The sequence below is a fragment of the Xenia sp. Carnegie-2017 genome, unplaced genomic scaffold, assembly GCF_021976095.1.
Source record: "Xenia sp. Carnegie-2017 unplaced genomic scaffold, XeniaSp_v1 HiC_scaffold_6, whole genome shotgun sequence".
NCBI lineage: Eukaryota > Metazoa > Cnidaria > Anthozoa > Malacalcyonacea > Xeniidae > Xenia > Xenia sp. Carnegie-2017.
The window spans coordinates 18897666-18924204 of NW_025813526.1; the positions used below are offsets into that span (position 1 = coordinate 18897666).

Here is a 26539-nt window from a genome sequence, read left to right on the forward strand (position 1 = left end):
AAAGACCACTAGTTAATCCAATATACCATTGACTATAAAGCGCTGCTACTGATATTTTAATAACATTTTATTATTAACACTTGATTATTAAAGACGGTTTTTAAAATTTAAACGCACCTATATATTTCAAAAACATATAGATTCCATATTTTATAAAGAGCATATATTAAGCCTCTGGTGTCCTACGGACACCAGAGCCGAAAATTGTAGCTAAAGCTAGAAGTTTTACCCACCAGGCTCGCATGAATTCTCGACGATCCATCCCTTCAAGCATGGAGTAAATATTACTTCGTAATATTTACATCATGCATGCGATGCCGGATCGTCTCGAAACGATGCTTTCTTAACATTTATTTCTAAAGATAGTTTTTAAAATTTAAACGCACCTATATATTTCAAAAACATATAGATTCCATATTTTTAAACGACAGATTGAAACCTCGAGATTTTAACCCCCCTTTGAAACAATGACTTTTTTACGCAGCTTTTTTACATGGCCTTTTGCGAGAGGGACGCCTTTGAAAGATGGCCTTTTTCACACTACTTTGAAATAATGACTTTTTTTTTGCACAGCTTTCTTTACATGACCTTTTGCTGAGGGACGCCTTTTGAATCATGGTCTTATTTTGCGCTGTTACAAAGATAGTTTTTACCCAAGGTTAAAAGTAGTATCGTACATGGGGGGATATAGAGCACTAAAAGTGCTCTAGAACCCCCATGTACTATACTACTTGTTTCTACTTAAGGCATTTGTCAATATCTATTTCAGTATTATAAAATCATATTAAATGTTTCAATTAATCATTGAAGATCCTCAAATAATTCAGTTTATCATCTTTGTATAAGAATGTAGATAATGTACATACAAACCTGAACATTGTACACCAGCATCATTAAAATGTACACAATTATGCAATCCCCATTCTCTATGTGAACAACTCGAAATATTACTTTCATTTCCTACACATTGAACGTCGTCTAACCATATCCTTCCACTGCCACGTGGAACATTACGTCGTAGTAAAGCCCTGAAATAATAGTCATAACCAAGTTGTCGACACACAACTTTAGCATCGTTTATATCCCAGCCATCATCACAAATTGTTCCCCATTCTCCATTGTAAAATACCTCTACACGACCTTTGCCAATAGAACTTTCTGGTCCCCGAAGTCTAACAGAGTTGATAACTGATAAAAAAAGAAAATCAAGAGATAATGCAAAACATAGAAGTCTCAACTCCGAAATATTCTAAGTTACATGTATACATATAAATATCCTAATATGTTAGATGCCATTGCAAAATCTTCTTAGGCGAAATTAATGAATTAAATTAGTAACAAAAATTAATAAAAATATTACATGAGTACAATATCAAAACGTTTTAGACAAGTAGACACTATTTGACTTTCATGAGTCTAAATAATTTTTATTTAGATCAGTCCTCATTTCTTTTGTAATATAAATATCTTATTAACACTTTAACTTGCGAATGTTCCCATTAGTTTTCCATCAAACATTTGATTTTATCGCCATATGGTAACACTGACCCATAACTTGTTGAAACAAGAAAAAAATAAAAGTAAATTGTTTACATAGACTCTTCGCTCACAACGTGGAAAACTATATCGTATTTTAAAATAACTGTCTTTTAATTATTCAGAAATACGTTTCTGGTGCTCTCTAGGCATGGCTTTAACTGAACCTTAACGGTCAGTTAAAAACAAATTAAAAATGAATTCTTAAGATAGACAGCACGATATTAAAAGACATAAAATTACACTCAGTGTTAATTTGGAGATGCTTCTGTTAAATATGCAAAAAAAATTTTAATGGGCCTTTATAAGCCACAGCCTACAGCCTTAAAAAGCTATAATGAAGGTAAACAATCGTAAAAAAAACAGACAATTTAAGGATTATTACATTCCTCCACGGAAAATTTGGTCAATGGACTGCCCTTTTTCTCAAGTATTATCGAATCTTTCTATGGGCTATCATAAAATAGTTATGTTTAATTATGTCCTCGTGGAACGAGTTGTGTTTATATGTTTAATTTACGTCCGAAGCTGTGTTTATACTTAACGAATTTGTCAATATTGTTTCAGTATTTGAAATCATATTAAATGTTTCGATTAATCATTGAGGATCCTTTAAATAATTTAGTTTATTATCTTTTTAAATAAATGTAAAAAATGTAGAAACAAACCTGAACATTGTATACCAGCATCTTCATCATGTGTACAATTATGTGATCCCCATCCACTATGTGCACAACTCGAAATATTATTTTCATTTCCTACACAACGAACTTCGTCTAACCATAATCTTCCACTGCCATGTGGAATTACCTCCTAGTAAAGCCCTGCCAGCATAGTCATAACCAAGTTGTCGACACACAACTTTAGCATCGTTTATATCCCAGCCATCATCACAAATTGTTCCCCATTCTCCATTGTAAAATACCTCTACACGACCTTTGCCAATAGAACTTTCTGGTCCCCGAAGTCTAACAGAGTTGATAACTGATAAAAAAAGAAAATAAAGAGATATTGCAAAACATAGAAGTCTTCACTCCAAAATATTCTAAGTTACATGTTTATATATAAAGTATCCTGTTTTGCTGGGTGCCATTGTAAAATATTCTTGTGCGAAATTATTCATTTAAATTAGTAACAAAAATTTGATAAAAAAACTTACATAAGTACAATTTTAAAACGTTTTGGACCATCAGACACACTATTTGACTTTCATGAGTCAAAAAAATTTTTTATTTAGACCAGTCCTCAATTCTTTATGTAATATAAATAAGTTCTTAACCCGTTAACTTGCGAACTTTCCCCATTGGTTTCCCATTAAATCATTTCATTTTATTGCAATATGGCAAAATTACCCCATAAATTGTTGATACAGGCAAAAAATAAAGAGTAAATAGTTCACTCATACTCTTCGTTTAAAACGCGGGAATCTTTATCGCATTTTTAAAATAACTGTCTTTTTAATTATTGAGAAATATGTTTCTGGTGCTCTCTAGGTATGGCTTTAGCTAAATCTTAATGGTCAGTTAAAAACGAATTTAAAAATGAATTGTTAAGATAGACAGCACGCCATTACAAGACATAAAATTACAGTGCAGTGTAAATTTGGAGATGCTCCTTATTAATGTGCAAAAAAATTTTAATGGAGCATCATAAGCTACAGCATACAGCTTTAAATAGCTATAATGAATGTAAACAATCGTAACAAAACTGATAATTTAAGGATTATCATATTCCTCCAAGGAAAAGTTGGCCAATGGACTGCCCATTTTCTCTGGTATTGTCGAATCTTTCTCTGGGTAATCAAAAAATTGGTTATGTTTAATAATGTACTCGTGGAACGAGTTGTGTTTATTTGGTTAATTTACGTCCGAAGCTGTGTTTATACTTAAGGCATTTATCAATATCTATTTCAGTATTATAAAATCATATTAAATGTTTCAATTAATCATTGAAGATCCCTCAAATAATTCAGTTTATCATCTTTGTATAAAAATGTAAATAATGTACATACAAACCTGAACATTGTACACCAGCATCGTTAAAATGTCCACAATTATGCAATCCCCATTCTCTATGTGAACAACTCGAAATATAATTTTCATTTCCTACACATTGAACGTCGTCTAACCATATTCTTCCACTGCCATAAGGAACATAACCTCCTTGTAAAGACATGTAAGCAAAGTCATAACCAAGTTGTCGACACACAACTTTAGCATCGTTTATATCCCAGCCATCATCACAAATTGTTCCCCATTCTCCATTGTAAAATACTTCTACACGACCTTTGCCAATACAACTTTCTGGTCCCCGAAGTCTAACAGGGTTGATAACTAATAAAAAGAGAAAATAAAGAGATATTGCAAAACATAGAATTCTCAACTTCTAAATATTCTAAATTACATGTATACATATAAAGTATCCTAATATGTTAGATGCCATTGTAAAATCTTCTAAGGCGAAATTAATGAATTAAATTAGTAACAAAAAATTGATAAAAAATATTACATGAGTACAATATCAAAACGTTTTAGACAAGTAGACACTATTTGACTTTCATGAGTCTAAATAATTTTTATTTAGATCAGTCCTCATTTCTTTTGTAATATAAATATCTTATTAACACTTTAACTTGCGAATGTTCCCATTAGTTTTCCATCCAAACATTTGATTTTATTGCCATATGGCAACACTGCCCCATAACTTGTTGAATCAAGCAAAATAAGAAGTAAATTGTTCACATAGACTCTTCGCTTACAACGTGGAAAACTATATCGTATTTTGAAAATAACTGTCTTTTACTTATTCAGAAATACGTTTTGGTGCTCTCTAGGTATGGCTTTAGCTAAATCTTAACGGTCACTTAAAACGAATTTAAAATGAATTCTTAAGATAGACAGCACGAAATTAAAAGATATAAAGTTACACTGCAGTGTTAATTTGGAGATGCTCCTTTTAATATGCAAAAATTCTTATGGAGCTACATAAGCTAAAGCCTGCAGCTTTAAAAGCCATAGTTAATGTAAAATCGTAACAAAACAAATAATAAAGGATTATCACATTCCTCCACGGAAAATTTGGTCAATAGGCGGTCCTTTTCTCTGGTATTACTTAATCTTTTTATGGGCATAGTATAATAGGTTATGTTTAATTATGTCCTTGTGGAACAAGTTGTGTTTGTTTAGTTATAAATCCATACCCTGGCACGAGTTACATTCTCCTGAGTATCCTTTCATACACTTGCAGTTTAATGATCCATTAATTTTACGATAGTAAGTGTTGGGTCCACATAAAGGAAGTCGAAAAGTGTTTGTCGCTATATAGAATAATAAAATTAAAAATAAAATCAACTATGGATTTCAAAGAAAACATGTTCTTTCTCAAAGAACACAATTTGTTATTCAGTATCCACTATGACGTACCCAGATAGGAGATTTGTGATGTATTGTCGATATCTTTGGTGTTTACGAATATCGTAAAAACAAAACAATTAAATAAATGTTGAAAATTTACAGAGTATGAACAGATTTGCTGGCTGTTCGGGATACTATAAAGGATGTATCTAAAGAAGTTAGATAATTAAGAAATGTTCAGGAAATTATCAATTCATCAATATTTCTAACAAAATGTGCCAAAGCTCATGTATTTTGGCATTGCCTTGTCTTGATTATTTAAAAGTAAAATTGAATTAAGATTTAATCTCGAAAACCATGAGCGTACTTCGTAATTGCCTCACTTTGAACTGCATGCAGAAAGAAAATGAAAAGTTTCAAATCTAGTTTAATCCAAAGATTTAAGAGTTTGAAGTCTGTTTTGCAATGTACTAAATATTTAGAAGATTTGATAAATATTAAGCTCACTTCACAACATGCTCAAATTGGACGTTTTTGTCTTTCATTCTATTTTCATGAATTTTTTTCTTATTTAAAACTGGTTACAAGCCAGAGTGATTGTTGAAATGATGTAAGAAACAATAAGGATATAAATTTAACACCCAACAAATTTGGCAAGAATAGACAAACGGCAAAAACATCCAGATTAGACACTTTGCACTTTAAACTTAATGTTTATCAAATTTTCTATAATTTTGGAAGGAAGAACAACCGTTTAATAATGCATTGTAACTTTAAACTTTTTAACGTCTTTCAATTTTAAGTACATTAGCGTGAGAGTTTTTGCAAGTCTTAGCTTGTTATGTCAAATAAGTAAATATTTAACTACCGTTTGAGTCAGGAGTGATACTGTGTATAGCTACAGCCAAATCAAGATAACCGTTGTTTACAGGAAGAACATATTTACGCCTCATACGTTGATCTGTTGTGTTATGGACACTAACGACACTTCGTCCGACACTAGTTATGATATAAATGAAATCTTTAAATACTGCCATGGGACCTCCTGAAGTTCCAAAATCAATTACATCATGGGAGTAGTAATCACAAGAAAAAACATTTCCGTTTGAAACTCGCCAATAAATCTTCTCTTTAGCCATGTCAAGCGTTAGATCATGTGCTATTGATTGAAGTGAAACTGAGAAGATATGATGTTTATTTGCATTCATGCTCCATAACCATAAGAAAAGTTCTGTACTTTCTGCCAAGAATAGATACCTTAATAAAAATATTTGTTTTGTACATTGTTTTCTCTATACGTAATGAAATACATAAACAATAAACAGGCTAATATATGCATAAAAGGAAAGATAGATTTTTTTAATTTAGACAAAGATGTTGTCAAAGTATTCAGAACTACTTTCATATATAGACGGTTTAATGGAACATATTCATGAAATTTGTAATATAGCAACATAAAGCTATTTTAGCTAACAGGAAAAGATCATCTTTAATATTTGAAGTCCCTCGTTTGAAAACCGAACTAAAATATATGAAGTAATTAAACATTGCATGTGATTCAGAGCATAATAAATGTAATATGTTATTTTTATTCACATAACTTCTATAATGATTGGTATTGTTTGAGATTGTTGTCGGAATGAGTAATGCTGTAGTTTGGAGTGGCTGCTGAATGAATTGTGTTGGTAATTGATAATGCTAAAAATTATCTGATGCGTGGAAGTTTTGTTCGAATTGAAAATTTGGTGTTGGTAAATGATATGCACCATTTAATGTAGATATAAATTTAAGAAAGCTTTGTCATTTCAGGTTTAAGCTTTCTTAATTTTTCAGTTTCATCTCGCATGAAAAGTAGCAGCTCCTTGGATGGATCATCGTCTACAAATGTCTTTAAAAGAGCTATAGCTTCACAAACATTGTCTTTTGTTGATACTTTTTTTTAGTTTGTTTGGACAAACGATTTTTTACAACTATCTTAACCTTCTCTAATCAAATGTCAAATTTCTTCATTGTTTTTCTGAAAAATTAGAAAAAATTGACACTGGAGCTAGCACTATTGGTATCATTTAAAAATGATTATTCTATCGCCATGTCATGTTCATGTTTTAAGAATCTCTGGATTAGACAAGCTGCAAAACTGCTTGAACACTATGGCCTTACTTTATCAAAATGTTTTATGCATCTGGCAGTTTTAATTATCATCGCAGCATATTTGCATTCTTTATACATTTCTTAAATATATTACTCATTTGAGTAACAGTAAAGTCCTTGTCTTCTTGTCGTTCATTTCACCTTGCCCCGAAGTCTATAAAAACTTTCTCGCATATACTACCATTCTTTTGGTTTTTGTGTTCGTAAAAATTATTTTTTCTTGTAATATGATAAAAATTAATGCCCAACATAAAGTTTTAATTAGAGTCATAGAATTAGACCAAAAGTTTTAAAATGGAATTTATACCGACGTTTCGTCCTTAGTCAAGACATATTCAGTCAAATTTATAATTTATAATGCGATGTTAAGACAAGATATTGTATTGATGTAAGACAAGATAGGTGTTAAATTACGACTTAAGAGGCGGTGTCAAATGGAATATTTGATAAAGAAGTTGGGAAGTAAAATATACTTAAGCTAAGAGAGGTTAAGTGCAATGGAACTTTCTTTAACGATGGGTGAAGACTTGTATTTATTCATTAGAAGGCTTACATGAATGGAGAGCTCGTAGGAATCGTTAGAAAGGGAAATTTTTTTGAAATTCGTAAATTACTCATAACATATTCAGAAAGTTCTCACTTCACAGGCTGTTCAGCCAATTTATTTTTAATCTCTAACATGATTATTATCTTCAGATTCATCATCAGTTGAGCAACTACAGATCTAACGTTTGCATCAATTACACTAAGAAACACAGCATGAACTAAAGGTAGTGGAACGATTTTCGATTCCGGTGATTTGATCGGATGTGTGATTGGATTTATTAAAGAGTAGTGTGCATACAGTTAATTTGCAGCTCTTGCCTTTTCAACATACTCCGCCATTCAATGCAAGTTAAAAGAAGGCTTGAAAAACCATAAACTTGATATACTGATTTTTTTCTAAATTGCCACATTTTTTGAAAATTAAATTCTTTTTTATATTTTTGATGTAACTACGTGGGAATGTGCGCATATTTTTTTTATCTTCAATAAAAAACGAAAGGTTGAAGTTTTTGACGTTCATTAGCTTCGTGAATTTTTTAAAACTTTATTGCTATTTCGTATTGAGATTGTTGCACATCTCTTACACTGTCTCAAAAAGGGTTATAGTAATTGAAAGGGCAAAGCAAAGCAACAAACAATGCTCCCAATCTGGTGAAATCTTTTGCGTAGGTTATATCTTATTAAGCATATGATTATTATGGAGGCGTCAAGCAAATTGCATTTTCTCACAAAGAAAAGTGCTCTTGGGTGGCCAGCAGAAGCCAGTAATCTTAATAAATGTAGAACACCAAGTTGCACAGTGAAATTGGAATACTTTTTGTTTGTAGGTTGTGGCAAACCAATGTTGTGTGAGTATTTGACTGAAGTTTCATCGGTAAAGTATTTATTTAATACTTTATTGTAGTTTCTATCTATATGTTTTATTTCATTCAACGAATTCATCAATTATAAACATTGTTTTCTCCGTTGTTACATTTTTGTCAAAGCTCTTTGGTTGCTTAACATAAGTATCGCTGTCGATTTTTGCAATTTCAGGATCTGCATGTTATTTTCTGCTGCGTGTGTGCTGAATAATCACACGAACTGAGCTCATCCTTGCAGTTGGTTTCAAATGCCTCATAGTCACGCAATAAAATATTGCTGGCCAAATCTCGTTGATTTTATTGAAAAGCTGTCTAAATATATGACGTTTGTTTCTTTATACACAAAAAATACTTAATATTCGCACCCTCAGGTAAAAGCGAGTTTTGTTTTTCCTCGGAAATCAATATTTTTTCTATTCTTGTACTTTCAAATAACAGGCCATGATACGGACTTCAAAAATTCAACTTTTCTATTAAATTAAAATGCAGTCTCTAATAACAAAAACTCTTAGCTTACTTAAGAAAAGCCTCCAATAGATTGACATAGTTTCTTAATTTTACGTTAAAAAGTTAATAAAAAGAATTTCAATATCGCCTTACCCCTGTTTTGAGTCAAATGCGATGCTAGAAAATCGCAAGCCTGGTTGAAGCCTCATAACACTTGTAATTTTCTTTTCCAAAAAAAATTGGTAGATAATGTTCGTGGAGTCAATGTAAAAGATACGACGACCAATCCAGTCAACTGTAATATCATGAACAGAAACATTTTCCGCAACAATTTCGTTTCCAGTCAAGTCAAAATTTCCCCGTTTGATGTCTTTGTCATCAATGTAGTAAAGCATATTCTCAACTACATCAACTTCAATGTCATTATATTTTGATGCATGGTCAAATTTATTCTTACTGGAGCCATTAATAGTGCTGACATGAATATCTCCAGTAATAGAATCAACAGAGTATATTTGATCAAAGCTCAAAATAATGAAATATGGCTTTGGATAAACACCTAAATAAATAATAAAAAATATATAAGTAACAACGATGCAGGTGGAATAGTAAAATGCAAACCTTTATAGACTTTAGTATCATAATATTGGTGAAACCAGAAAGAGTGTTTTTAGAAAGAGTTTTTCACAGTAGAAATTTAGTACTAACTGAAATTAGATTGGCTGCATAACTTCTACCTATTATTGATGCATACTTTTATTTTAGTGCTATGAACAAGAAACTATGAAAATTTGTCAAATCTAAAGATTATACCTTTGTAAAAACACATTTCCGTTTGCATTTGCATCATTTCTTTGTTGTATTGTTTTACTTCCTTGCATGCAGTTGTGTTATCGTCATTGCCATTTTTATCAACGCAAGTTTCTATCCATTCTTTCACGTCGTCTTTAGTGTTTCTAACCTTTTCTTGCAGATTGATATGTCGTCATTACCATTTACTATATGGCACTAATAGACAGGATTAGGAGAGTCCCAAGAACCACTTTTGTTGAACTTGATATCATCTTTATTTTCTATTTATTAGAAGGTGGATGATTATTAATTTCTTTAAAGCTTTTGTAGTAAAACATTTACTTTATTTATGAAAGGCTTATCATCAATATAATCATATAATCAGTTTGTTCTTAAACTTTTTTAGGGATGTATAAATCAAGTATTGATTTCTATAATCATGTAACATTTTAACTTCCTTATCCAAAGAGTATTTTCACGTTTCCTTTCAGAAAATTGATGATGATTGAATATTGTTGCAATAGATTAGGCAAATTGTTCATTATAAAGACTCATGCTTACAACAATTCATATAAGAAGAGTTCACCAGCGTAGAACGTGTTTTGAATAAATAGATATAAGGTTTCTAGGAAAGCATAGAAAGATATAGTACATTTTAATGTCCACCATAAGGAAATGACGCAAATTATGAAATTCACGAAGAGCAGTTTACAAAAAATTTAAAATCGGTTGATTTCAAATTTGCTTTTGTTAACTCAGTTTACCAGATGAATGGGAAAAACGTATTGCTAACTAAGCCAGCAAAATTAAACGCAAAATAATCTGTTGCTTAGTGTTTAATAGACTCGTTTGTCTCTGTAACTACATGCCGTCTAGTTACAGAAAGGGAGGCCCTTTAAGCAATACATGATATTCTGCTTTACAACATCTGTTAGTCGTATAAAGAAGTTCGACTCTCCTAATTATATAAGTTCTGAATTAAATGAAATTTATAAGCATTTTGACAGAGCTGCTAAAGTAAAGAAAGTCTAAAAAGCTAAATAGAGGAATGCAACTTTGCAGTATTAAAAAATTTCTACTTCTTCAATTATTTTGTTTCAATATTCTTGCAATATTGAATGATTGTTGCAGAAGCAAGAAACATAGAACAAACAAGAACAAACAAGAGCCAAGAAATGTATCATTTGTTCTGCATGTACTTCTTGCTCTTTATAATGACTTCGGTATTGATGTTTGATGATGATTTGCGCCATTTTAATTTGTTGATTTATGTACCTCTCTTTCTTTATCATTTCCTTCAATCATAAATTTCAGTTTTAATGTCCAATCAAGTATTCTTTATCACACATGCATTCAAGTTTTAGATTACTATTTCCTCTGGCGTATCAATATAATAATAATTTAATACATTTCCAGACATTCCTAAATATCAATTAGTAGAACTTTATCGTTGGTTGTGATCAATCAATTCGTTTTTGTTTTCAACATAAGGATAAATATGAAATGATAAAGAGATTTGCAAAACGGTAAATTTTTTTAAAGAATTTTAGACTAGTCAAATTACCAGTTGGCAGCTATGTATATATGATGCATGCTGCGCTACCCTTAATTACAGAAAATGCTTAAAAATACATACAAAATGTTTCATAAAGCTTTAAGTATTTTATAAGATAAAGATCGTGTTAGATTATCTGTTGGATTACGTATAAGCATGACTATGATAAATGAAATGTATGTTCTTAATAAGGAAGTGAAATCCATAAGAGCTATTGTTATAAAGTAAATGGTTTGAACCCGCGTGTATCGTTATATGTTTGTAAATGATGATCGTCCAGGTTAATAAAGTCCTGAGAAGGACTGTTTTTGATGTTGTTGACTGACGTTTCGACAACCTTAGCGGTAGTCATATTCAGAGTCAAATGAGGAGTAAACGTCAGGTTAGCCGTATTTGTTGTCTGGTTCTTACGTCATTGTATTGTGTGTACAGGAAATGTGCAGGAAATGTATTGTATTGTGGATTAGTGTGAAGTGAAATATTTTATTTTTAGTTGTGATGTGTGATTTAGGTGTGACGTTTTAGTTGTAGTGTGTGAGGGTGTCAATTGTGTATTTGTCATTGTGAATTAGTTTGAAGTGATTTTTTAGTTGATCGTTTGTTTTATTGTGAATAAGTCGTTTGTAAGGTGCCAGTAATTGCTGTGATCTGTTCAGAGGGTTTGTTCCAAGTTGGTATACCAACTTTCTAATGTAAGCCGTTGTCTATAGTCAGTACTGTAAGTGATGCATTTTGCCGAGTCCCAGTCAATGTTGTGCTTTGTGATTCGGTGATGTTCGGCAATGTGATTAGTTTTGTCTTGTTTCTTAGTAGCTCGTTTGTGCTCAGTAAGTCTTATGTTTAAGTTCCTGCCAGTTTCCCCGATATAGGAGGCGTGGCAGTCGGAGCAGTTTATTTTGTAAACTGCACCTTGTCGTTGTTGGGTTGTTCTTTGTCCTTTATGTTCGTTAGTACTTGTCGTAATGTTGTGATTGGTTTATGTGCGACACGTATGTTGTATGGTCGTAAGATACGCGAGATAGTCTCAGACGTACCTTTGATGTAAGGTATCGTTGCTGTTGTCACTGAGTTGTTCGTTTCGTTGGGTTCGTTGGGTTTGTAAGTGTTGCGTTTGATAAAGTCAGAGTTATAGTTGTTTTGTCAAAACACGTTTGAGATAGTTGTTTTCGTTTCGTAGAGCGTCCGGTGAATCACATATGATTTGTGCACGTCTTGTTAATGTTCTGATTGTGGTGGCTTTGTGTGATGTAGGGTTGTAAGATGATTGGTCTAGTAGTCGGTCAGTATGTGTTGTTAATAAACTGTTGTTCCTAGTTTTTGATTGTCATGTTTTACCAAACAGTCGAGAAAAGGAAGAGTTCCGTTTTCTTCGACATCTTTGGTAAATTGTATGTGGGTGTTCTGTTTGTTGATGTGAGTATGGAAGTCATCAATCTCGTCTGCATGTAGTGCTGTGATTGTGTCATCTACGTAGCGAAACCAAAAAGGTAGTGCATGTTTGTAAGTCATGAGTGCCCGTTCCTCTATAGATTGCATTACAATTTCAGCAACTACAACAGAAGTGCGTCCATTTTGTTAAAGTAACCATTCCTGTCCATGGACAGGAATGATTACTTTAACAAAATGGACGCACTTGTTAACGACAGACAAACGTACGAACAACTCAAACGAGACCCAACACCATCACTAGTACGCAAACTTAACAGCAAGATCTTCTCTATGAGAAAATCTAACATTATATCTGAACGTATTTACTATCGACTCAGATGTTCAGTACCACGACCACCCAGACTATACGGACTACCAAAACTTCACAAACCACAAATACCCATGCGACCAATTGTATCATTCTGTGGTTCGCCTACTTACGAACTTTCAAAGTACTTGACCAACATACTGCAACCACTTACAAACAAATCAAAACACAAGCTACAATCCACTGAAACTTTCATTAAAAAACCAGACAACTATATACTAGTGTCTTTTGATGTGAAATCCCTGTTCACCAGTATTCCACTTAATCTGGCACTTACTTGTACAAAAACCCTCATTACAAACACCATGGACGTACTGCCATTACCGACAGAAGACATTATGGAGTTACTAGAGCTCTGCCTCACCTCGACTTACTTCCAATACAAAGGAACACACTACAAACAATTACATGGGACAGCAATGGGCTCCCTTTTGTAGTTGCTGAAATTGTAATGCAATCTATAGAGGAACGGGCACTCATGACTTACAAACATGCAATACCTTTTTGGTTTCGCTACGTAGATGACACAATCACAGCACTACATGCAGACGAGATTGATGACTTCCATACTCACATCAACAAACAGAACAGCCACATACAATTTACCAAAGATGTCGAAGAAAACGGAACTCTTCCTTTTCTCGACTGTTTGGTAAAACATGACAATCAAAAACTAGGAACAACAGTTTATCGCAAGCCAACACATACTGACCGACTACTAGACCAATCATCTTACAACCCTACATCACACAAAGCCACCACAATCAGAACATTAACAAGACGTGCACAAATCATATGTGATTCACCGGACGCTCTACGAAACGAAAACAACTATCTCAAACGTGTTTTTGACAAAAACAACTATAACTCTGACTTTATCAAACGCAACACTTACAAACCCAACGAACCCAACGAAACGAACAACTCAGTGACAAAAGCAACGATACCTTACATCAAAGGTACGTCTGAGACTATCTCGCGTATCTTACGACCAAACAACATACGTGTCGCACATAAACCAATCACAACATTACGACAAGTACTAACGAACATAAAGGACAAAGAACAACCCAACAAACGACAAGGTGCAGCTTACAAAATAAACTGCTCCGACTGCCACGCCTCCTATATCGGGGAAACTGGCAGGAACTTAAACATAAGACTTACTGAGCACAAACGAGCTACTAAGAAACAAGACAAAACTAATCACATTGCCGAACATCACCGAATCACAAAGCACAACATTGACTGGGACTCGGCAAAATGCATCACTTACTGTACTGACTATAGACAACGGCTTACATTAGAAAGTTGGTATACCAACTTGGAACAAACCCCCCTGAACAGATCACAGCAATTACCGGCACCTTACAAACGACTTATTCACAATACAAACAAACGATCAACTAAAAACATTACACTTCAAACTAATTCACAATGACAATACACAATTGACACCCTCACACTACAACTAAAAACGTCACACCTAAATCACACATCACAACTAAAAATAAAATATTTCACTTCACACTAATCCACAATAACAATACACATTTCCTGCACATTTCCTGTACACACAATACAATGACGTAAGAACCAGACAACAAATACGGCTAACCTGACGTTTACTCCTCATTTGACTCTGAATATGACTACCGCTAAGGTTGTCGAAACGTCAGTCAACAACATCAAAAACAGTCCTTCTCAGGACTTTATTAACCTGGACGATCATCATTTACAAACATATAGAGCTATTGTTCTTGCGTTATGTTATAAACTCTGAATTTTAAGTTTTCTTTATGTTTTCTTTGCTTACCATTGAAGAGGAAATTTGGCTATCAATGAAATTTCTCCTTCGAATTCTGATAATTTATTTTCTATCCTTCTCCAACAGCAGCTTAGAAAAAATGTAACTGAAACAAAACTTGTCGTGTCTTAAAGTGCTAGTAATATTGGCTTTTTGAATTTTGACATCACGCAAGACAAGTACTTTTATGTGGACGGGGACACAAATTTTCATGATTTTTCATTATATTTTGGGATGAAGAGCCATAATTGCTGAAATATAGTGTCAGAAAAAATATGCAACAAAAAATTGTTTCAGCAAGTCCAAAAATACCATTTACATTGAAAATAACAGACCAAATTATTTTAATTCCTTATAACAATACCCGGAAAAAATGTTTATTTTGACGTTATTCAAAATTGGTCAAGTATTTCAAGTGTCTCTACAATCTAAAAGAAAAATATGCACTGCAGATGTTAGTTTCTGTTCATAGATAAGATACAATAAGCCAAAAAAGAGTACTGTCTATAAACAACTTTTGTTCAATTTTTAGAGTTCATTATATTATGTTTTATCCATTTTCTACTTAACCCAACATGAAACTTTCTAAAGTTCATCATTTTCAGACAAGGCTAGTTTCTTAGATGATTATCTTTATAGATGAACTATATACGTGACGGTGACACAAATTTTCATGATTTTTATATATATTTGGGATAAAGAACAATAATTGCAGAAGTTTAGTGTCAGAAAAAATATGCAACAAAAATATTGTTTCGACAATTCCGAGAAATATCATTTACATTGAAAATAACAGACCAAATTACTTTAATTTCAAATAACAACACCCGTGAAAAATATGTTTATGTTTACGTTATTCAAATTGGTCAACTATTTCAAGTGTCTCTATAAACTAAAAGAAAATGTGCACTGCAGATGTTAGTTTCCGTTCATAGATAAAATACTACAAAGCCAAATAAGGAGTATTGTCTATAAGCAATTTTGTTCAATTTTATAGTTAATTATAATATGGTTTACCCCCTTTTTACTTAACCTAACAAGTAACTTTCTAAAGTACATCAAATTGAAACAAGGCTGGTTTCTTAGGTAATTATCTTTATACATCCCATTTGGCACGATTTTAATTTCTCATGTTTTTATTATATTTAATTCATTTCAACGTATTCATTCCCTTTCCTCTCTCAAAAATAGTGAAAATAAGGACAAAAAAGAGACATTAATGTTGTAAACCCTCCCCCCTTAAACATTTTAAAAGCAAAATTTATGAATTACATTATTCATGATATACATGATATTCTGTTTACAACATCTGTCTGTCGTAGAGAGAAGCTCGACTCCATAATTATATAAGTTCTGAATTGAATGAAATTTCTGAGCATTTTGACAGAACTGTCAAAGTAAAAAAAGTCTCAAGAACTAAATATAAGAATGCAAGTTTGCAGTATTGAAAAATTCTTACATCTTCAAATATTTTGTTTCAGGCAGTTAAAAGGCGTTTTCCATCTTCAAAAATGGTCTTGTAATATTGAATAATTGTAGCAGAACAAACAAGTGCCAAGAGATGTATCGTTTGTTCTGCATATATTTCTTGCTCTTTAAAATGGCTTCTGTATTTATGTTTGATGATGATAGTAGTATAGTACATGGGGGTCCGAGAGCACAAAAAGTGCTCTCATATCCCCCATGTACGATACTACTTTTAACCGTGGGTAAAAACTATCTTTATAACAGCGCAAATTAAGACCATGGTTCAAAAGGCGTCCCTCAGCAAAAGGTCATGTAAAGAAAGCTGCGTAAAAAAATCATTGTTTTCAAAGGGGGGTAAAAAACTCGAATTTTCAATCTATCGTTTAAAAATATGGAATCTATATGTTTTGAAATATATAGGTGCGTCCGGTGAATCACAAATGATTTGTGCACGTCTTGTTAATGTTCTGATTGTGGTGGCTTTGTGTGATGTAGGGTTGTAAGATGATTGGTCTAGTAGTCGGTCAGTATGTGTTGGCTTGCAATAAACTGTTGTTCCTAGTTTTTGATTGTCATGTTTTACCAAACAGTCGAGAAAAGGAAGAGTTCCGTTTTCTTCGACATCTTTGGTAAATTGTATGTGGCTGTTCTGTTTGTTGATGTGAGTATGGAAGTCATCAATCTCGTCTGCATGTAGTGCTGTGATTGTGTCATCTACGTAGCGAAACCAAAAAGGTAGTGCATGTTTGTAAGTCATGAGTGCCCGTTCCTCTATAGATTGCATTACAATTTCAGCAAGTACAACAGAAGTGCGTCCATTTTGTTAAAGTAATCATTCCTGTCCATGACTGTGGTCATGGACAGGAATGATTACTTTAACAAAATGGACGCACTTGTTAACGACAGACAAACGTACGAACAACTCAAACGAGACCCAACACCATCACTAGTACGCAAACTTAACAGCAAGATCTTCTCTATGAGAAAATCTAACATTATATCTGAACGTATTTACTATCGACTCAGATGTTCAGTACCACGACCACCCAGACTATACGGACTACCAAAACTTCACAAACCACAAATACCCATGCGACCAATTGTATCATTCTGTGGTTCGCCTACTTACGAACTTTCAAAGTACTTGACCAACATACTGCAACCACTTACAAACAAATCAAAACACAAGCTACAATCCACTGAAACTTTCATTAAAAAACTGTGCACTATACAAATACCAGACAACTATATACTAGTGTCTTTTGATGTGAAATCCTGTTCACCAGTATTCCACTTAATCTGGCACTTACTTGTACAAAACCCTCATTAAAACACCATGGACGTACTGCCATTACCGACAGAAGACATTATGGAGTTACTAGAGCTCTGCCTCACCTCGACTTACTTCCAATACAAAGGAACACACTACAAACAATTACATGGGACAGCAATAGGCTCGCCCGTTTCTGTTGTAGTTGCTGAAATTGTAATGCAATCTATAGAGGAACGGGCACTCATGACTTACAAACATGCAATACCTTTTTGGTTTCGCTACGTAGATGACACAATCACAGCACTACATGCAGACGAGATTGATGACTTCCATACTCACATCAACAAACAGAACAGCCACATACAATTTACCAAAGATGTCGAAGAAAACGGAACTGTTCCTTTTCTCGACTGTTTGGTAAAACATGACAATCAAAAACTAGGAACAACAGTTTATCGCAAGCCAACACATACTGACCGACTACTAGACCAATCATCTTACAACCCTACATCACACAAAGCCACCACAATCAGAACATTAACAAGACGTGCACAAATCATATGTGATTCACCGGACGCTCTACGAAACGAAAACAACTATCTCAAACGTGTTTTTGACAAAAACAACTATAACTCTGACTTTATCAAACGCAACACTTACAAACCACACGAGCCCAACGAAACGAACAACTCAGTGACAACAGCAACGATACCTTACATCAAAGGTACGTCTGAGACTATCTCGCGTATCTTACGACCAAACAACATACGTGTCGCACATAAACCAATCACAACATTACGACAAGTACTAACGAACATAAAGGACAAAGAACAACCCAACGAACGACAAGGTGCAGTTTACAAAATAAACTGCTCCGACTGCCACGCCTCCTATATCGGGGAAACTGGCAGGAACTTAAACATAAGACTTACTGAGCACAAACGAGCTACTAAGAAACAAGACAAAACTAATCACATTGCCGAACATCACCGAATCACAAAGCACAACATTGACTGGGACTCGGCAAAATGCATCACTTACAGTACTGACTATAGACAACGGCTTACATTAGAAAGTTGGTATACCAACTTGGAACAAACCCCCCTGAACAGATCACAGCAATTACCGGCACCTTACAAACGACTTATTCACAATACAAACAAACGATCAACTAAAACATTACACTTCAAACTAATTCACAATGACAATACACAATTGACACCCTCACACTACAACTAAAAACGTCACACCTAAATCACACATCACAACTAAAAATAAAATATTTCACTTCACACTAATCCACAATGACAATACACATTTCCTGTACACACAATACAATGACGTAAGAACCAGACAACAAATACGGCTAACCTGACGTTTACTCCTCATTTGACTCTGAAGATGACTACCGCTAAGGTTGTCGAAACGTCAGTCAACAACATCAAAAACAGTCCTTCTCAGGACTTTATTAACCTGGACGATCATCATTTACAAACATATAGAGCTATTGTTCTTGCGTTATGTTATAAACTCTGAATTTTAAGTTTTCTTTATGTTTTCGTTGCTTACCATTGAAGAGGAAATTTGGCTATCAATGAAATTTCTCCTTCGAATTCTGATAATTTATTTTCTATCCTTCTCCAACAGCAGCTTAGAAAAAATGTAACTGAAACAAAACTTGTCGTGTCTTAAAGTGCTAGTAATATTGGCTTTTTGAATTTTGATATCACGCAAGACAAGTACTTTTATGTGGACGGTGACACAAATTTTCATGATTTTTATATATATTTGGGATAAAGAACAATAATTGCAGAAATTTAGTGTCAGAAAAAATATGCAACAAAAATATTGTTTCGACAATTCCGAGAAATATCATTTACATTGAAAATAACAGACCGAATTACTTTAATTTCAAATAACAACACCCCGTGAAAAATATGTTTATGTTTACGTTATTCAAAATGGTCAACTATTTCAAGTGTCTCTATAAACTAAAAGAAAAATGTGCACTGCAGATGTTAGTTTCCGTTCATAGATAAAATACTACAAAGCCAAATAAGGAGTATTGTCTATAAGCAATTTTTGTTCAATTTTTATAGTTAATTATAATATGGTTTACCCCCTTTTTACTTAACCTAACAAGTAACTTTCTAAAGTACATCAAATTGAAACAAGGCTGGTTTCTTAGGTAATTATCTTTATACATCCCATTTGGCACGATTTTAATTTCTCATGTTTTTATTATATTTAATTCATTTCAACGTATTCATTCCCTTTCCTCTCTCAAAAATACTGAAAATAAGGACAAAAAAGAGACATTAATGTTGTAAACCCTCCCCCCTTAAACATTTTAAAAGCAAAATTTATGAATTACATTATTCATGATATACATGATATTCTGTTTACAACATCTGTCTGTCGAGAGAAGCTCGACTCCATAATTATATAAGTTCTGAATTGAATGAAATTTCTGAGCATTTTGACAGAACTGTCAAAGTAAAAAAAGTCTCAAGAACTAAATATAAGAATGCAAGTTTGCAGTATTGAAAAATTCTTACATCTTCAAATATTTTGTTTCAGGCAGTTAAAGGCGTTTTCCATCTTCAAAATGGTCTTGTAATATTGAATAATTTTAGCAGAACAAACAAGTGCCAAGAAATGTATCGTTTGTTCTGCATATATTTCTTGCTCTTTAAAATGGCTTCTGTATTTATGTTTGATGATGATTTCCCCTATTTCAATTTGTTGAATTATGTACCTCTTTCTCTTGATTATTTCTCTCAATCCTAAATCTAAGTTTCAATGTCTAATCGAATATTCTTTATCATACATGCATTCAAGTTTTAGTTTACCATCAGTCTCATGTAAAAACGTAAAACACTTTAATTGCTGAAATTTAGTGTCAGAAAAAATATGCAACAAAAAAATTGTTTCAGCAAGTCCAAGAAATACCATTTACATTGAAAATAACAGACCAAATTATTTTAATTCCTTATAACAATACCCGGAAAAATGTTTATTTTGACGTTATTCAAAATTGGTCAAGTATTTCAAGTGTCTCTACAATCTAAAAGAAAAATATGCACTGCAGATGTTAGTTTCTGTTCATAGATAAGATACAATAAGCCAAAAAAGAGTACTGTCTATAAACAACTTTTGTTCAATTTTTAGAGTTCATTATATTATGTTTTATCCATTTTCTACTTAACCCAACATGAAACTTTCTAAAGTACATCATTTTCAGACATGGCTAGTTTCTTAGATGATTATCTTTATAGATGAACTATATACGTGACGGTGACACAAATTTTCATGATTTTTATATATATTTGGGATAAAGAACAATAATTGCAGAAATTTAGTGTCAGAAAAAATATGCAACAAAAATATTGTTTCAACAATTCCGAGAAATATCATTTACATTGAAAATAACAGACCAAATTACTTTAATTTCAAATAACAACACCCCGTGAAAAATATGTTTATGTTTACGTTATTCAAATTGGTCAACTATTTCAAGTGTCTCTATAAACTAAAAGAAAAATGTGCACTGCAGATGTTAGTTTCCGTTCATAGATAAAATACTACAAAGCCAAATAAGGAGTATTGTCTATAAGCAATTTTGTTCAATTTTATAGTTAATTATAATATGGTTTACCCCCTTTTTACTTAACCTAACAAGTAACTTTCTAAAGTACATCAAATTGAAACAAGGCTGGTTTCTTAGGTAATTATCTTTATACATCCCATTTACTCAGAAATACTGAGTTTATGGTCTATGGGGAAGTGTTTGTCGATTAATGAAAGGAATTTGTGGCCAATGTTCGATGTTTTTGCTGAATGGAGGGTTGTACCAAAGTATATTTTGTCGAAGTCTGTTTTTCCGTTTGGTAGTAGAGTCTGAGTCGAATTTTAGTATGTATCGGTATCCGTTTTCATCGAGTGCTTTTTGGTATGGTGCAGTTATTTGGTCAAATGATGCTTTGTCCGATGATAGTGAAGATAGACGTTTGTTGATGGCGTCGGGTATGTTCTTCGTTATGGATGGTGGATGGTTGCTTTCGCTGTGGACGTATTGCAGAGAAGTGTTGGGTTTTGTGTAAGGGCGATATGAAAAATTGTTAAGATTGAAGGTGATGTCAAGGAAGTCGATGATTTTTGTTTGCTTCAATAGTTATGCGTAGTCCATTGTTGTTGAATATCCGGCATATTTTCTTTTTAATATTCTCTGTTTCTCGAGGTGTGGTGTTTGAAATGGCAAGTCCGTCGTCTCGATAAAGTCCTATGTCTGTTGTGATGTTTTGTAGTTGAGAAAGGAGTTAGCTTCCTACGAGTTCGCATGTCTCAGCTCCGTCGAAGCTACCCATTGTGACGTCGAATGTTAAGTTATATTTCTTTTGCCAGGGTTGTTGGTTGTGTATAAGGAATGAATTCTTAGCGTGTATAATGATGTTTTTCGGCGTTTGTGATGTTGTCGTAGGTTGAGGCAAAATCCAGTGCTTTGTTAAGTAGGTCTTGATTAATGGATGGATAAAAGTCTACGATGTCGAAGGATATGAAGGTGACGTTTTTTTTGTGTTTGATAGATTTGAACCACTGGATCACAGATGATGAGAATAAATTAGTAAATTATTAAATAATAATTTATATAAGTATTTATAATATTAGTTTGCTCATTATTTCTAATATTAAATATTTCCATAATTAATGATTAAAGAAAACAAACGAAGAGTGGAAAGGCATCTTTTTTGAACATGATGAAAACTACATGACGTTTTAGCTACTGGATCTTATAAAAACATCAAAGTTCGCTTCAAAAACAAAGATTTAATAAAACCAACTTACTTTACCATCTTTACAATCTTTCATAGCTTTCTTTACCATAATACGTGTGTCTAATATCACCTCCAACATTCTAAAATAAATCAAACTTTTTGAACATATAACAGCCAAAGATATCAAGACCCATTTAGGACAGTAAAGACTTAAAAAGGAACGCTATGTACATCGAATGACAAAGAAGGAACGCTATGTACAACGAGTGACAAAGAAGGAACGCTATGTACATTGAATGACAAAGAAGGAGCGCTATGTACATCGAATGACAAAGAAGGAACGCTATGTACATCGAATGACAAAAAGGAACGCTATGTACATCGAATGACAAAGAAGGAACGCTATGTACATCGAATAACAAATAAGGAACGCTATGTACATCGAATGACAAAGAAGGAACGCTATGTATATCAAATGACAAAGAAGGAACGCTATGTATATCAAATGACAAAGAAGGAACGCTATGTACATCGAATGACAAAAAAAAATTGCAAAATATACTACAAAATGCAAATGTTATTTTTTCAATAATGTTTTGAATCAATAAAAATGTGACCTGTAACCAAACCAAATGAATGTGAAATATCCCACATTACCTGGGTAAATTTCCTCGTCTTATGTTAGATTTTACAAAAACAGAGCCGTTGCGCTTAGATGAATATCATCTTGCAGTTTCTGAAAGGAAATTTATTGTTTCAAATGTATTGCTTGTCGTAATGGTAATTTAGTAAAAATTCTCACCTCCAGTAAAGTTGGAGGAACATTCAACGATGTACAACCAAACTCAAAATGAACAACGACAAGTAAGACAGAGAAAATGACTTTTTACCTTAATTTTACAATCCATGCTACACGACAGAAGAAGATGAGCAGATTTCGGAAAGAATCCTATTGCAGAAACACCTTTAGAGTGTGACCAGACCTAAGAGAAAGATAAAATAATACAATAATACATAAGTACGAATATCTCCATTGCCTTCTTTTATCACGACGGTAGAAGGATGAACTACAGGAAAACAAATACTTCAATGTTATTAAAAAGTGCTGTATAAAGTGAATATTTGCATCAGGAAGTATCGTTACGTTTTTGTCGAGGTTAGTAGAGTCCTGTGAAGGACTGTTGCTGTTGATGTTGACTGACGTTTCAAAAACCTTAGCAGTAGTCATCTTTAATGTTAAATGATCAGTAAATGTCGGACATTAATAACGCAATATTTGTTAAAGCTCTCAGACCCGCCATGGAGCGAGTAATCACTCAGGAATTTAAAGGCGCTGGTATTTATCTTCCTGGGTCAAGAAGTATAGAAGGTGATAGCTTTATTGGAAATCTTATTGGAAAACTCATACCTACGGTCACTAAACTCATACCAAAACTGTTACCGTCTCTAGGCCTAGCAGCTATATCACGTGCTATCACCGGCAGCACGCAAAAAGCAGTTGCTGGTAGTGGTGTAGTTAGGAAAGGTGGTGCAGCTGCTAAAGGTGGTGGACGTAATAACTACACAGTTCACGGCGTTACACTTTCAACGGCTCAGAAAAATAACCTGGCAAAGGCAGTCAGAGAAGGAACCGCACTGACTATACGACTTACCAAAAAAGCACTTGACGGCCCTGACATGCTTATGCTTACTAAGACGCAAATTAAGCGCATAATGGATCTGGGTTGGATTTAAAATTGTCTAAGAGTCAGATTACAGCCATGGTTTCATTTTATAAAGTACTAGCAATTTTTTCTCGCAATAGTCACCATCTTCTGTAATAAAAATAATCACTATGTGTACTTTACCTTGACAAAATACTAATGTCACTTAAGTTTAGTTCCTCTCTTTGAGCAAATAATAATGTTCACTATCCTTAGCAACAATTTCTTTTGCAGAATCTAAAGAGAAACAAACAAACATCAATTTGTTATCTTACTAGAGAGGTTACTAAAAATTGATCTCTTTGTTTTTAGAATTAAAATCAATCAATTCAAAAAAATCCTACCAATTTTAGGCTTTTTTGCAATGGATTGATTTCTTAGATAGCAACTTCTGGTTTGATGTCGTTCAACAAGGCTAAGTGCAACATTAGTGAAGTTTCCAAAGTATGAAGCCAATCTTTTAAAGTAACTGTGCTTTGCTTCATATTGCATGCACCAGTTCCGAATCATTGGTCCAAATCTGAAAAAATCAAGGACTTATGTTAGATAGAGGGAAACCAATGATGAAATTTTTACATGCATTTTGAGTTACATACCATATTTTTATTTATAAACTAAGATACAAACTAGCAAAATCATACCTGTAAATGAGTTGGGTAATGAACCAAGTAATGCATCTTGGGTATAACTGAAAGCCCAGGATAAAGCTGGGTGAATTTCCACAAAAATTTCTTCAGGTCTCTTTCCAGGATAGCAAGTTCATCAGTGCTTTTGATTGGTGAAAAAAACAATGTCAACAATTTTAAGGAGCAACAGAAAATGCATCCACTTTTCTTCATCCTGAGGAATGGCAATGCCGAGAGCTAAAGGAAGGAATTTTCCAAGGCACCACATTTGTCTTGCTATAAAAAGAAAAACCAATCATTTAAATCAAGGGTGATGGTATTAATTCTTGTGACAATCACTACACCCTACCTTTTTGCTTTAAACTATTGTTTTCACTCCTCAAAGTTGTCCGCGTGATTGGTGATGGCTTGTTTTTATCATTAAAATATCCATAATCAAAAGAGTTAATTCTTTCATTAAGTTGCTCCACTGTTAAAAATTTTTCTTTAAATATAAAGTCCTTCAGCAATTCTTTACATACATACTGAAGTACTCCTTCTAGTATATCATGCATTGCATCACCTGGCATGCCATCTGCTAGATGAAAATACCTAGAGTTGCGAAGAACTGATCTCCTGCAAAGCCCATATGCTTTACTCAGTTCTGGGTTTTCTTCAATTTCTTCAATCTACATTTTATCTATGTTGAAACAGGTTAATAATGTATTATAATAAACATACATACTTTCTGCTTTATTTGTTCAGTGGTTCCCATGCATTGCTGGCATTTCAAATGTGCACCTGGACTTTCTTTGAATCCACCCATGAGTTGTGATCCAAGATTGTCTCCAGAAACCAACACAATAGTCCCAGAAAATGACATAGGTTCACCTTTAACAATGAACTGGTGACCACCATCCTCAAAAAAGAAGTGTGACAGTTAATTTTAAGCAATTTTTATCAAACTACTTTTTCTGCACAATTATCAATAACAGGTAATAAGCTAAAAAACAATAAATAGGATCCTTACTTGTTCAAGGTATTCAAGGTCATTCATGAAAGGCTCAAAGAGAATGTCAATGCCATATTTTTTGATAATTAGAACTGTTGCCATAAGGAGTAGGTGAATGTTATCACGCTTGGATCGATATCGAGGATCAATATTTCCAGTTGTGTAGTAAACAACTCCTGTCATATAGAAATAATGGCATATGATGTAATAAGAGCTTCTTATAGCCTTTCATTGCTCATCCACTTTTTTACATTTGAGTGACTGATTTAGTCACTATGATGTCATTAAATTATTACCTAACTTATGATTTCCAGTTTTACTACCAAGGGCATTTGCAATTTCCAACTCATCATAGTAAAGCATGATTTGTAAAGCAGTTGAGTCCTTGGAAAACAGTTGATGGGTTTTAAAATACTGGCCATCGCAAACATCCTCAATCACATCATCATGTTTATGTTGCCGAAGATGACCATGGTTTAGCTGAAATTGAAATCGAAGAATGAAAATATTAAATTTATTAATAAATTAAATTTATTATTAACCAGCAATGGAAATGTCTGGTGGTAGGATGGGTGCCTTCCTACCATCAGACTTTTCAAATTAAAATCAGGCTATTTTCATATTTTCATGAAATAATTGGAATATATTTTTGGAAATGTGCTCTAATAAACGCATGTCACCATTGTTTTTGCTTTTATGGAAACTAACACAGTAAAACACACATAAAGTTCCTTTTATGGTTATACATAGAACATGTATTAATATTTTGCAACCCTGTTATTGATATGGGTACTTGCAAAGATGTAGTTGTCATAGTTTGATAAACTTGCCAACAAAAAAAAAACACAACCATGCTATTAACAATCTGACCTGTTCAAGTACTCCTTTTACATTGAGC

General features: G+C 33.2%; 1 protein-coding gene across 1 annotated transcript in view; it reads right to left on the reverse strand.

Moving 5' to 3' along the window:
• Positions 1 to 822: 822 nt before the first annotated feature.
• The window catches only part of LOC124458469 (deleted in malignant brain tumors 1 protein-like), an 88041-nt gene continuing 62324 nt past the window's right edge, over positions 823 to 26539 (reverse strand). Inside the window, exons 12-14 of the mRNA XM_047008480.1 lie at positions 2347 to 2520; positions 2205 to 2260; positions 823 to 1188 (exon numbers count right to left, since the gene is read on the reverse strand). Coding sequence (XP_046864436.1) covers positions 1132 to 1188; positions 2205 to 2260; positions 2347 to 2520 — 287 coding nt within the window. The 3' untranslated portion in view covers positions 823 to 1131. The remainder of the gene's footprint in view (positions 1189 to 2204; positions 2261 to 2346; positions 2521 to 26539) is intronic.